Source organism: Dipodomys spectabilis, unplaced genomic scaffold, assembly GCF_019054845.1.
Source record: "Dipodomys spectabilis isolate Male_0828 unplaced genomic scaffold, ASM1905484v1 ptg000234l, whole genome shotgun sequence".
Lineage (NCBI taxonomy): Eukaryota > Metazoa > Chordata > Mammalia > Rodentia > Heteromyidae > Dipodomys > Dipodomys spectabilis.
The window spans coordinates 8,912,836-8,927,528 of NW_024870911.1; the positions used below are offsets into that span (position 1 = coordinate 8,912,836).

The 14,693-nt window shown below is 40.9% G+C and overlaps 1 protein-coding gene across 1 annotated transcript in view; it reads left to right on the forward strand.

Annotated features, from left to right (window-relative positions):
* Positions 1-366: 366 nt before the first annotated feature.
* The window catches only part of Cpm (carboxypeptidase M), a 60,273-nt gene continuing 45,946 nt past the window's right edge, over positions 367-14,693 (forward strand). Inside the window, exons 1-2 of the mRNA XM_042698729.1 lie at positions 367-396; positions 647-809. Of these exons, the coding sequence (XP_042554663.1) occupies positions 650-809 (160 nt within the window). The 5' untranslated portion in view covers positions 367-396; positions 647-649. The remainder of the gene's footprint in view (positions 397-646; positions 810-14,693) is intronic.

Below are 14,693 nucleotides of genomic sequence, written 5' to 3' on the forward strand. Positions count from 1 at the left end.
GCAGGACCGCCACACCACCCCCACGCCACCCCTCAGAACCACCACCGAGTCCTTACCATCTCCATCCTGACAGCCAGCGTCCCCTCAGCACAGCGCCCTGGGACAGCCATGGCCCAGGCCAGGGCCAGCGGTCCACCGGCCCGCCTGCACGGACGGCTGCATGCCCAAGGCCCGCGCGGTCTCTCAGCGCTCGCGCGGCAAGCGTGGGCGCACACTCCTAGGTGCGAAGGCGTCCGAGGCCCCGCCTACCAGGGGGCCCTGCGAGGCTTCTGATTGGACTACAGGAGGTCCTGGGGGCGGAGTCGGGGCGTGACCGCCCTCTGACTGGGCTATAACTTCGGGCCCTGCGGGCGGCCGCCGACTGGCGGGCGGGCATAGACGCGCGCCGGAGCCGCGGTTAGTCGGGGCGCGCGCGGCGCCCGGCGCAGCTGCCGGAGCTGCCGGAAGGGGGCGGGCGGCGGGGCGAATGGCACGGAGCGCTGAGGGAGCTCTCCCGCTGTTGGTGGCACTCAGTCCCGAAGGTGTCGCTTCCAACTTCGTGCTCCTCGGGAAGCATCCGGGAGTGGGTCCCCGAGCCCCGGAGCGAGCCGTGTCCCCTTGGCTTCCTATGTCTCTCCTCGACCTCATTCTTTTTATTCACCTCTAGAACATGGACTTCACGCGCCTCTGGCTTGGGCTTCTGCTGCCCTGGGTAGCTGCGCTGGATTTCAAATACCACCACCAAGAAGAGATGGAAGCGTTCTTGAAGAGCGTGGCCCAGAACTACAGTTCGATCACTCACTTGCACAGTGTTGGGAAGTCTGTGAAAGGTAGGGTCAGCCTGCCGGCACCCTGTCCCCTCGCCCTGCCTGTGTATGACCCCCCCCCCCCCCATGAAGCTACCACGACCTGTTCACCTCCAAACAGGTAAACCAGCGCTTGCCAGGTGATTCTCTAGTTTGTTCTTTTGCCCTGTCAGGCGTGTAGGAGGAAGAACTGAATTGTACTGAGCCGCTGTGATCATTCTTTGAGTCATTTCCATTGTGAAGAGTTCTGTTTTTAGGGATCCTGTCGACAGGGTTCATCCGAGATGTGTATTTTAGTTCCTTTTCAAGATTAACATGTCCTGAGAAAGACTTATCATCCACCCGAGTTCCCTTCTCCTTCTTCAAGTGTCTCATAAACTAGAATATTAGTGCAGTTTCATGGATAAGATTTCTTTGTCATGTGTAATAAACCCTAAGGTCTAAAGTTTTGCAAAACAGAGTGGTTCTGTAACTAGAGGCTATTTTAAAATTGTATCCACTTGACAATTGCTAGTTAATAATGTTGCTAGTGAGTTGCTGCTACTCTTCCAACATTTTCATCCTTATTGTTTGTTTTATTGTTTTAACTTAGAAATATGTATATACTTCTCATCTTCAGAGGCTGAAAATTTTGAATCATAAAGCTGTTAGTTATTTTGTTCAAATTCACCCAGATGGTGATTTTTTTTCCCAGTACTATCAAACCCAGGACCTCAAACATTTTAGCAAGTTATCATTGAGCTATATGTCCAACCCTAGATAGTAAACTTTTTACCAGGATTGACACCCAGATTTCTTTGCATGAGGCAAATAATTCCATCAGATGATATTATTTATTTCTTAATCTTTTATTACATCAGCACCCCTTTCAAAACATTATCAGAAAAACTTAATTAAAAGTTTCATGAAATTTAAACAGTTTGGATTTCAACTCTAGAAAGTGTGTTTGAACTTTACCTGGACTTTTGCTCTGAATTTTTAAGTTTGTTGGAAGTCTCTTAATGACCATATTCCTAAGTAGTGGGGCTGGGAAGGTGGCTCAGTGGTAGAGTGCTTGCCTTGCATGCATGAGGCCCTGGGTTCAATTCCTCAGCACCACATAAGAAAAAAGAAAAAAGCCGGAAGTGGCTCTGTGGCTCAAGTGGTAGAGTGCTAGCCTTGAGCTGAAGAGCTGAAGGACAGTGCCCAGGCCCAGAGTTCAGGCTCCACGACCGGACCCAAAAAAAAAAAAAAAAAAATTAAGTTAAAGGGGCTGGGAAGGTGGCTCAGCAGTAGAGTGCATGCCTTGCAAAAGAATTAAGGTTGTAGTTCTTGTATTAAAAATCTTGAGCTATGTATAATAGTACCTTAATTTTAAAACACTGCCAAAGAGGTAGTGCCAAAATTAATCTATATTGTTCTGTAAACTCAAATTATAGAAGTTGGATGTCTGAGAAATTGTATTTTAAATCAGCATATGTATTTAATCTTTTGAAATCATTTCCCCTTAGGGCTTAGTAGAACCATTTAAAAGATTTAAGAATACTAATTATATTAATAAAGAATATATAGAACACAACTAGCTTGAGTTATTGTTCAGTCATCATTTAAACTGCAAGATGATGAGGATGTTAATTTTAAGTACTGGATGATTTGGTAAGTTTTCATTTTTTCAAACACAAAGTGTTTGTGAAAGACAGTAGAGGAGTCTCTTTCAAAGTGTGAATCAACTATTCTAATCTGTCCTGTGTGAACTCAAACTACAGGAATGTTGAAAGCTCACAGGCTTAATTCTTTTTTCATTTCTGTTCAGTGGTAGGGCTTGAATTCAGGGCCTGGGTGCTGTCCCTGAACTTTTGTGCTCAAGGCTAGTGGTCTACCAATTTTGAGGCACAAGTCTACTTCCAGTTTTTAAGTGGTTAATTGGAGATAAGAGTCTCATGGAAGCCAGGCACTAGTGGCTCATGCCTGTAATCCTAGCTACTCAGAAAGCTGAGAACTGAGGCAGGAAAATCTGTGGAACTCTTACCTCCAGTTAACCAAAGACAAAAACAAATAAAAACAAAAACAAAAAGCCTGAAGTGGAGCTGTAGCCCTGAAAGCTCCAGGACAGTGCTCACATCCTGAAATCAAGCCTCACAACCGAGAAAAAAAAAAGTTTCACAGACTTTCTAGCTCAGTCTGGATTCAAACTGCAATCCTCAGATCTCAGCTTCCTGAGTGGCTAGTACCTGGCTTTTTCTTTTCATTTTTTCTTTTATTTCCTCCTCTTCCTCCTCCTCCTCTTCCTCCTCTCTCTCTTCCTTTTCTCCCTCCTTCCCCTCTTTTTCCTCCCCCTCCTCCTCCTTCTGCCACAGTTCCACTTCTGCTTTTCTGGTGATTCATTGGAGACTTTCCTTCCCCAGGCTGGCTTCAAACCACAATCCTTAGATCTCAGACTCCTGAGTAGCTAAGGTTACAGGTGTGAGCCACAGGTACCTAGCTCTCTTTTCTTTCTTTCTTTTCTTAAAAAATTTACTTTGTTGTTATTAAAAATATGACGTACAGAGGGATTACATTTAAATGAGTCAGGTAAGGAGTACATTTCCTTTCATACAACATCTTCCTTCCCTTCACTGTCTCCCGGCCCCTTATACGCACTCTTGTGGTTAAAGAATTTATAAGTTATCATTTAATAATAAAATCTGACACTAGTAGCCAAATGTTTGCGTTGAGTTTGTTTCTCTGAATAATTACTCAGATGAAGAAAAATCTCAAATATGCCTTAGGTTTTAAGTAGTAGGTTAAACTATGCCCCAACTATGTGAGTCAGTTGCCAAAGTATCTGCATGTGAGGGTAGTAACTGAGATGTGCCTTTGTTGAAACTGCTTTTCCCTCAATAGGCAATTTACCCTAGCCTCTATGCCCACTGGTATACGTTTACTAAACAAAAAGGATTTTCTATAAGTGTAACTTATTTATTTATTTATTGTTATTATTAACATGGGCAACTTTCCCCATGGAAAAAAAGAAAGTGACATTCCTACCTAGCCAGATTCATTTTGGAATTTTGTATGTGTGTATCACATGTGTTTTCTTTTCTTTTTTTTTTTCTTTTGATCCGTTCATGGGGTCTGAACTCTGGGCCTGGGCGCTGTCCCTCAGCTCTTCAGCTCAAGGCTAACATTCCACCACTTAAGCCACAGTGCCATTTCCAGCTTTTTTCTTTTTGCTTATGTGGTGCTGAGAAATTGAACCCAGGGCCTCATGCATGCAAGGCAAGCGCTCTACCACTGAGCCACCTTCCCAGCCCCTGTGTTTTCATTTTTATGATTTAGGTTCTTTTTTTCCCATTTCACATGATTTCATTACCTCTTTCTAGGAAATGACAGAGTTCATTGCTATATAGTATTTTAGCCTCTTTCTTATGTAGTTTCTTACTTATTCGTACCTTTAGAGGTTATTTATTTACCTATTTATTTTGTTCTTTCTTTTTTGTGTCAGCTTTGCCTGGGCACTGTCTCTGAACTTTTGTGCTCAAGGCTAGTACTCTACTACCAGAGCCACATCTCCATTTCTGGCTTTTTTGGATGCTGTATTGGAGATACGAATAGATTTTTCTGCCTAGGCTGTCTTCAAAGCTCAGTCCTCAGATCTCAACCTTCTCAGTAGCTAGGATTGCAAGAGTGAGCCACCAGTATTCAGCTAGGAATAATTTTATATAAACAATGATGATACAAAGCCAGTGTATTAAAAATCCTATCATCATGGGATTTTTTTCACCTTTTATTTTGAAAATTTTGAACCCATCCAAAAAATACTTGTGTGCGCGTGTGTGTATGTGCATGCCAGACCTGGGGCCTCAACTCAGGACCTGGGTGCTGTCCCTGAGCTTTTTTTTGTGCTCAAGGCTAGCACTCTACCACTTGAGCTTGGCTTCTAGGTTTTTAGTAGCTAATTAGTTATTAAGAATGTCACAGATTTCTGCCCTGCTGGCTTTGAACGATGATCCTCAGATCTCCACCTCCTGAGTAGCTAGGATTATAGTCATGAGCCACCAGCACCCAGGTGAACACATATACTTTCTTACCTCCATTCATTTAGTAGATTGACCATATTTCAGCGGAGCCTTGTGAAGGAATTGCCACTACCTAATGACATAGTAAAGAAAAGCATAGGTGAAACAAGAGAGGTAACTTAAGAAAAGAAAAGCATGGATTGAGTTGAGAAAAAAATCAGAAAAGGTGCAGCAGTCATTCAGTTTGTTCATTCCTTCCTCTGATCAGTTAGGGATTGTCTCCCTTTTTTGTTCTCAGCTCCTTGGTCTAGCAAGAAGCTTGGAATATAATTAGTACTCTATATCTATTTAATGGATTGCATATTGGCTGAGCAACAAAATGTGTTCCTTGCCATCACAAACCCCCACTTCCAAATGCAGATGTGTTTTTAGGGCTTTTTCAGGGTTTCCCCAGCTTTCCAAATTAGTTCAGGATTCTTTTTCTTTTCTTTTTTCTTTTTTCCTAAAAAAATACTTTGTACTAAGGACTGACTTTCAATAGATGACAGCCAAGGAGATGGTGTGTTGCCAATGAAACACCACAGAATCATTTTAAATGAGACTTCCATCACCTGGCTTTTAAGAGTTTTGACTCACTCCCTGATAAATCTAATGTGTTTTGTCTGGGTGAGGAAGATTGCTGTTGTAAACGCCCTGAGGTTGATAATTAGCTCTGTTATCAAGTACTCTCCACGTGCTGTTTGAACATTGTTTCAATCCCTGCTGCTGAAAGTCACAATGACAAAATAGCAGCTGCATTTACAGAGTATACCAAATGTAGGCAGATTCATTAACCTACTAAGCATCCCTGAGCTAATGAGTATTAGAAGAGGATTCAAAATAGGCCTCCCAACCTTCCAAGCACCTCACTTTGTAGAGAAACACCTTGCCAGATGAAGATGGCTACATAATATTTATTTAATTTAATATTGATAGATTTCTAAAAATGGAAATTTCTGGATCTAACAATTTTAAGAATTAGATACAGCTGGGCGTGGGTGGCTCACACCTACTCAGGAGGCTGAGATCTGAGGATCACAGTCCAAAGCCAGCCCAGGCAGGAAAGTCCATGAGACTCTTATCTCCAATAAACCACTAGGAAACTGGAAGTTTCGCTGTGGCTCAATCAGTAGCTCCTTAGCCTTGAGCCAAAGAGCAAAGGGACAGCGTCCCAGCCCAGAGTTCAAGCCCAGGAGTGACCAAAAAAAAAAAAAAAAAAAAAAGATACAAAGACATTGCTGGTTGCTCATGCCGGTAATCCTAGTCACTCAGGAGGCTGAGATCTAAGGATCATGGTTTGAACCTGGCCCAGCAGAGAAGTCTCTGTGAGACTTGTATCTCCAATTAACCACTCAAAAAAACAGACGTAGAGCTGTGGTTGAAAGTGTCAGGGTGCTAGCCTTGCACAAAAGAGCTCATCAAGGACAGTGCCCAGGCACTTAGTTTAAGCCTCACAACCAACAACAACAGCAACAAAGAATTGAATACACTTAACTAAACTGGCTTTTTAAAAAAGACTACTTAATTTATAATTTCAAGAAATTTATATCAAGGGATAAAAACACCGTATAAAATTTACAAATTACAATGTCTACATCTCTAAAATAACTAGTATGCTATTAATAGAATCTAATTCTGTTACTCATGCTTTTTCTTTTTTTGTGGTACTACAGTTTGAATTCAGTATCTCATACTTGCCACTCTGGTACTTTACCACTTCAATCATACCCCTAGCCTGGTTTTTTACTGATGTTTTCAAGATAAGGTCTCAAGAACGATTCTACCCAGGCTAGCCTCCAGCTGAAATCCTTCTACTTTCATCCTCCAAAGTAGCTAGGATTCTAGACCTGAATCACCAGCACCTAGTACACATGAGTGCTTTGAGAGATTACTATAGTATTTATTTGTCATTGTTATGTTTAAAGTATAGGGAAATTTTTACTATGTCTTTCTGCAAGAACTCTCATGGTCACATATTCATTCAATAGCTATTTATTAAATGTCTCTTATACCCTTTCAAATGTTTAGAAAGTTGGCTTCCTGTCTTGCCCCTACATTGCATGTACTATGTTCACATTCTGCCTTGATTGAGTAGGGTTTTAGCTGATTGTCTGCCCTTAGAAAAGAACATTATATAGAAAATTTGGACACAGCATTGGTTTTCAGTTACACTTAGTCTATTTGCCAAACATGCTCCTAAAACTAGTTTGAGATCTTACATAATGTGTTTATTGTGATGCAAATATTGACATATCAAGGACTAAATATCAAGAAAAATACTAAAATGTAAGAATTTCCACTAAAGCTGGGATCTCATGCCTATAATCCTAGCTACTCAGGAGGTTGTGATCTGAGGATTATGGTTCAAAACCAGCCCAGGCAGGAAAGTCCATGAGACTCTTCATCTCTAATTAACCACCAGAAAACCAGAAGTGGAGCTGTGGCTCAAAGGGGTAGAGAGCCTTGAGCAGAAAAGATCACCTGGGCCTTGAGTTCAACCCCTGTGACTAACCAAAAAAAAACAAAACAAAAAGACAAACCTACTACAATATACATGTTTTTTATTTAAAATTATGCAAACATTTTAACCTGAAATAATAAGCCTTATATTATGATTATTTAGGGTTTGTAAAATAAACTATCTTTTTTTCTTATAGGAAAATAAGTTAGATGTCCTCCATATTTTAACATGTCTTAAGAGAATATCCTAAAAATAACACAGAAGTTTACTCTGCCTCCTAACATCTAGTAACCATATTTATTCTAAATAAATATATTTTAGCATCAATATGCTAGCAGTAAATGACATGGGATTTTTTTAAAATACTGACAGCCAGAATTTTAATTTTTGCCTGTAACTTTATAGACATCTGATTCTAACAGTCGTATGAAATACCATTGCCATAGCAATTTATATGTTTTAAAAAATGAGAGTAAGAAAAGGATCCATTGTTAGTAGGTCATGGGTGTTTGACTGGAACCCAAGTCTGTACCAAAGACTGAATCTTCAAGCACTTTTTCTTTGTCCCGTGCTTGTTCCAACCTTGCTCCTGTACCTGCTCCCCTCTCCACTGGTCCCTATAATTCTGAGAGTTAACAGGCATTTTTTAATCAACCAAAAAGATGTTTATATTAAATCTACTGTCTGTATTGAGTGATCCCCAATAGAATTCTTTGATTCCCTTTCATTGTTCTCAGTTTCTTCCCAAGTAGTTTGAATCCAAACCTTTGGTGTATGATTTTATTTGTCTTTTGTTTTTTTCCCCTTGTGCTCTTTGTTTATAAAACAAAAAGAGGGGACTTGGTTGTGATGTTCAGTTCTGGGAACCTATCCACCACAGAGCCTTATTTAGTTTGAGATGTTGATCTAAGAACAAGTATTTTCATTAAGGACAGTCCTGCCCCCTAGGGGTGAATTTGGAAATGTGAAGGGAAGATTTGGGTTATAGGTCTTTGGAGAGAGGGAGAATTTCCTTCTTGGTACATTTCGTTTACTCCTGTCAGCAATATACAGATAGTCATGCACAATGAAAGACTCTGCCCCTCTCACTCTTTCTAATGTCCTCCATAGATAAAAGAAGAATTTATAACTAAGCCTAAAACCAAAGTGCTTATGTTCCAACAAAAAATACTTCTCACTTTTAATATATGCTGAATTTCCCAGGAACACAACTATATGTAAATGACGGGGAAAAAGACTTTGTTTTGCTCTCAACTTCAGTGTGACGTATTTCATTTGCAGAAAATCCTACCTCCCGAACCCACAAAACTGAATCAGTCTGCATTTGTAATCTAGAACTCTGGAGTGGAGATATAAGAATCTGATTCTCGGGGCTGGGAAGGTGGCTCAGTGGTAGAGCGCTTGCCTTGCATGCCTGAGGCCCTGGGTTTGATTCCTCAGCACCACATAAGCAAAAAGAAAAAAGCCAGAAGTGGTGCTGTGGCTCAAGTGGTAGAGCGCTAGCCTTGAGCTGAAGAGCTGAGGGACAGCGCCCAGGCCCAGAGTTCAGGCCCCACGACTGGACCCCCCCCCCCAAAAAAAAAAAAAAGAATCTGATTCTCTGTTAGGTCTTCTGTTGCACTTCCCCAAGTTTGTATGTGCTGATGCCATATTCTTATAAACTGCTTTCTTTTTTGTTTCTCATTTATACATAGTTTGAATGTTACATTGATCTTCTAGAATTATGTATGTCCATATGTGGATAAAGATTATGTATGAATCATATGCCAGCATAGCAAAATAGGAGTTGCAAAATATTGGAAACAAAATAATGCATTGTCTTAAAGAATTTACCGGTCTAAAATTGCAGGTACAGAAAGCTGATAAGAACACACTGCAAGTTTCTGTAGCTAGCAGCCTGAAAGTGATTGGGTGTGTGTGTGTGTGTGTGTGTGTGTGTGTGTGTGTGTGTGTGTGTCTGTCTGTCTGTCTGTCTGTGTCTGTCTGAATGCAATCAAGTGAAATTTAATAAAGCACATTTTAGAGCACAAATGAATATTTATTCCATTAACTTAAACTTAGTTTGATTCACTTCAATGTTAATTCCTCCAGGAAGTCTTTTGCTATTTCCCATCTTCCTGAGAATCTCCTGGTAAATCTGTCTTACTTGTAGGCTAGTTACCAGGCTTCCTGCAACTTTGTATCCTAGGTCCTAACATGTGTTTGGTGGTACTCTGAATGAGCCTTAAAGGGTTCTCCATACTTGATAAATGAAGCATGGGAGTCTATAGATACTGTTTATGTTATCATAAATTATATAAGTATACAGGATATGTGTATATAATTTCACATTTTGATGTTTACCTACACTTATATGTGTTGTATGAAAATGCTTTAGTCTCTCAAGACAGTAAGATTCCTTTTTTCACTGTAAGCTCTTTTGCTAAAATGAGTTTGATGGTAAATAGTGTGATAACTTAGGTATAATTGAGCTTCACAGTGATGTGTCAGTCAGAATGAGTCACAGGGTTGCAGGGGTAGGCCTCAGAGAAGTTAGTGTCTTCAAGTAATTATAGACATAATGGAATTTGATGCTCACTGAGGAACCTGGCATCCTACCCCTACACACACACACACACACCCTCTACCCCTCAAACAGGTATTTGAAGGAAGAGCAGATATTTTAAAAATCCTTTTAATGGGATTCACTTTAGCAGAAATGCAGACACCTGGAAATGTGGAAAACGAAGAATTGGGTTTCATATGTGACATTCCTCAGGAGTTTTTCACCTGGGCTTGAACCCAGGGCCTGGGCACTGTCCCTGATCTTTTTTTTTCCCCTCAAGATCTACTACTTTCAACCACAGCTCCACTTTCAGTTTTCTGGTGATTAACTGGAGATAAAAGTCTCAAGGACTTTTCTGCCTCAGTTGGCTTTGAACCAAGATTCTCAGATCTTAGCCTCCTACATAGCTAGGATTATAAATAAGCATGAGGCACCAGTGCATGGAATTATTTTATGTTTTTAATCGGAAAGATTTGTTTATACCTTTCAAACAATACAGAAGTTACATATCATTAAATTCCCAATATAAGCTGCTCAGTTGGATAAAGTATTTTTTTTCTTGTTCTTTGGGACTCAGATAAATAACCTTATTGTAATAATAGGTATCCTAGAAGTAACCTTTGTTGGTACATCCTTTGTTACTAGTAGGTTCCTTTTCAATTGGGAATAATAGAAAGGTAAGTTGGAAAATGCCTTCTAAATGGATGCACTAAGTTTTCAGACTCTGTAGCCTATAGTCCTGACACACAAGCATGTTGAGCAGTGGCAGAGACTTTCAGACTTTTCAAACTACATGTTCTCTGACCATTGATTCTTGCTTGGATGTAAACACTCTCTGCCAGACACTGATTTAGGCTAAGGCTACAGTAGTGCATAAACAGAAACTCTGCTCTGTATCTTACATTGCCCATGAGGGAGAAAAATGAGAGACAAAACCAAGAGCAAATTTTGATAATGGCTGTAAGGCACAGAGAAAGGTCATGGAGAGTAACTATTACTTTTGAACTTCAGTACTGTGAAGGGGGCCAAGCCGTCTTACTTATTACAGTCTCTCCTTATCTTCAGTTTCAGTTCCCACTGTTTAATTTACACAAGGTTAACTGTGACCTGAAAGTAGACATTGGAAAATTCCAGAAATAATTTGTAAGTTTTAAATAGCATAAAATCTCACGCCACTCCTCTCTGTCCAGCCTGGCCTATGACCCATCCCTAACTATCACATGCACCAGATATGCTGCCTGCCCTTTAGCCAATCAGTAGCCATTTCAGTTATCAGCCCCATGGTATCACAATAGTTTGTGTTTACATAATAATCCTTATTCTATTCAATAATGGTTCCAAAGAGCAAGAGTAGTAAAGCTGGCAATTATAGTATATTGTCATCATTGTTCTATTTTATTTATGTTAACTATGGTTAACATCTTACGGTATCTAATTAATAAATTAAACTTTTATCACAGGGATACGTGTAGAGGGAAAGCATAGTACATATTGGGTTTGATAGTTCTCACGGTTTCAGGCAACCATTGGGATCTTAGAATGTATCCTCTGCAGATAAGGGGGCACTATTGTATAGTCTCAGTGCCTAGACCTTCCTGGAAATTATTGTTGGGAAGAATGTGTTAGGAATAAAAGATTGGAGCTGAGATCTGAAAAATGAGAATGAGCTTATTCTCACAGCCTAATTTAGATAACACTAAGATTTCTAGGTGGATTGGGCTTGCCAAATTCTAAGAACAGAGATGAGACCAACATAGCTGGATCAAGGTGAGTGAAAGAAGATGGTATTTAATAAAGGTGGAGAGGTGAACTAGGGGCAGATGGCAGAGTACCTAGTAACCCAAGTCTCACTGTGTAGTTCAAATCCTTTTCTGAGAACAGTAAGAAGACATCAGATGGTTTTAATCAGAGAGTGATGCAATGTGATATACATTTTAAAAAGAGCATATGGCTGCAGAACAGAGTTCATTAGAAAGGGACAGATATAGAGGCCGTGAGAATAAAAATAGGTAATCCAGGCAAATGTTGATGGTGGTGATTCAGACTGAGATGCTGTCTTAATAATGGGGAAAGCAGAGGGATTTAGGATTTGTTTTGGAAGAGGATCCATAATGGATTGGATTGGGAGAGGAGCACCTGTGAGGAAAAAGAAAAGTCAAAGGTGCCCCTTGGATTCTGTGTGGCAATTGAGTGTATGATGGAGGAAATCAGAAGGGGAGAAATTTGGAATAAAATTCAGGACTCTAACTTAGTTTTCTTAAAATTTCAAAATCTTTAAAAGCTGCCCCATTGGATTATCTGACAGGCAGATGAGTATGTACCAAGTGCTCAGGAAAAAAGTTGGGCTTAGAAGTCATAAATACTCTGACGGGATTGAAACACACAGGAGTAATAATAAAAAAAAACAAGAGAGTAAGATAAACAGAAGACAAGAATAGAGTTAGCTTTGAATCTGATATACTGGAGTCAACAGTGGAGGGGGAAATGAAGTTGACGATGAGGCAGGAGGAAAGCTAAGTGTTTGGGAGCATTCCATGACCACCCATCGTGAGTTTCTGGAAGGATTCACAGCTCAACATAAGTTAGACTCAAAGCTAAGATCACAGCAAGGATTGCAATGCCAGACCCATAGGATAAGAATACAAAGTAGAACAGGGCGCCGGTGGCTCACGCCTGGAGTCCTAGCTACTCAGGAGGCTGAGATCTGAGGATCGCGGTTCAAAGCCAGCCCAAGCAGGAAAAGTCCGAGAGACTCTTATCTCCCATAAACCACTCAGAAAACTTGGTAGTGGAACTGTGGCTCAAAAGGTAGAGCACTAGCCTTGAGCTGAAGAGATGAGGGACAGAGCCCAGGTCCAGAGTTCAGGCCCCACAGCCAACAAAACAAAAAGAATACACAGTGGCAAAAGCTGGAGAAGGCAGTCCAGGCTTCACTCCTTGTCCTTTTTCTGAAGGATTCCCACATGTTCCCTCCAGCTGTGATCAGAGACTACATGAGGAACAAGAACGCTTCCACCCAGGGAAGCCCACTCAAGTCTTGGGTGTTTAGAGTTCTTCAAGGGAGATAATCCCAGAGTGCAGCCCCTGACTCGGTGCCTAGTACACATCTCACCACAAACGTTCACATTTCCTTTTAAGTGCTTTTTGGGCTTTGTGCACTTGACCCACTGCCTTAGGATACAAAATAACCTCACTAATTAGTGAACATTTCAAGAGTTTAGTGCTGGGGTGTGATTCAGGGTCATTGTCAGGACTTCAGGCATTCCCAGAGATAAGCCAGAACTAAGTTAAGCAGATTGGTTCTGTTAACTCTTTCCTCTCAAGGTCATGGTTAAAGTTAAATGTGGCTGGAAGTCAACACTGAAGTCCTAAGGTTGAATGATAGGTCCCAAAGAATGGTTAAGGAAATTCCATTTCTCTGCAGACATACTTATTTGGCACTTACTGGATACCTATCATAGTTGGCAGCATGTTCTGGATAAAGAAGCTAGGCATGGCCCTGCCCCCCAACAGAGTTGGGGTAAACAGAATGGAAATGGCATCTACTAAGTACAGATGTGATTAGCATGCAAGACCTGAAGGATTCAGGAGCACTTGGCCAGGTAAAAGGGGAGGATGAGGAAGTAAGTATTAGATATACAGAACCATACTCACCTTAAGGAACACAAGTTCATTATAGCTGGAGGAGAAAGAGGAGGCTGTGATGTACACATGGAGGAACCTATTTGCTTCATCCAAGAGGAGAGACATAATCATCCTAGGAATTTATGCCTAATTGAAAAATGACATAATTGATGGGTTGTTGTTTTGTTTTGTTTGTTATTATTATGATGGAAGTATTAGGTTTTTAACTTTTCCCTGCTAGGCCAGTAGGCTACCACTGGAACCATACCTTTTTGTTTTTGTTTTTGTCTTTTTGTCAGTCATGGGGCTTGAACTCAGGGCCTGGGTGCTGTCCCTGAGTTCTGTTGCTCAAGGCTAATGCTCTATCACTTTGAGCCACAGCTCCACTTGCAGTTTTCTGGTGGTTGATTGGATATAAGAATCTCACAGATTTTCTTGTCTGGGCTGGCTTTGAACCTTGATCCTCATATCTTAGCTTTTGGGTAACTAGGATTACAGGCCTGAGCCTCCATTGCCTGGATTTTTGTTGTTTTATTGTTGTCGTTATTTTTGTTTACTTATTTTTTGTTGGCCCTGGGGTTTGAACTGTGTGCCTGTGTGCTGTCTATGAGCTCTTCAGCTCAAGGCAAGTGCTCTTCCACGTGAGCCACAGAGCCACTTCCAGTTCTCTGGTGGTTAATCGGAAATTAGTCTCACGGACTTTCCTGTCAGGGCTGGCTTTGAACCATGATCTTCAGATCTCAGCCTCCTGAGTAGCTGGGGTTACACGTGTGAGCCACCAGCGCCCAGAGTGTTGTTGTTATTTTTAGAATAGATTTTGTATGTATTAGTACTAGATCTTGAACTCAGGACCTTGCACTCTTGGTTGGCTTTTTCACTCAAGGCTAGTTTTCTACCACTTGAGCCATACCTCTTCTTCCTGTTTTGGTTATTTTTAAGATAAGATCTCACTTTTTTTCCCCCAGGGAAGCCTGGACAACCATCCTCTTCGTTCATGCTTACTTGAAAATATGAAGTTTAAGAACAGTTTTGTCATGAGGTTTATTTTTGAAAACAACTTGTTCAGAGAACAGTGATAAATAAGGAAAGTATTTCCACTCGCAGAACTTCTCGCTAAGACTGGCGAGGTTTGCAGCCTCAAGGGAGCTGTTTCTATAGGACATCCTGTTCTCTATCCTGACGACACTGTCTTCAAAAATGAGAAAGATTAAAATGGTATTTGAAGATGAATAATACAAGCTGCATAGTGTGTGTGTGTGTGT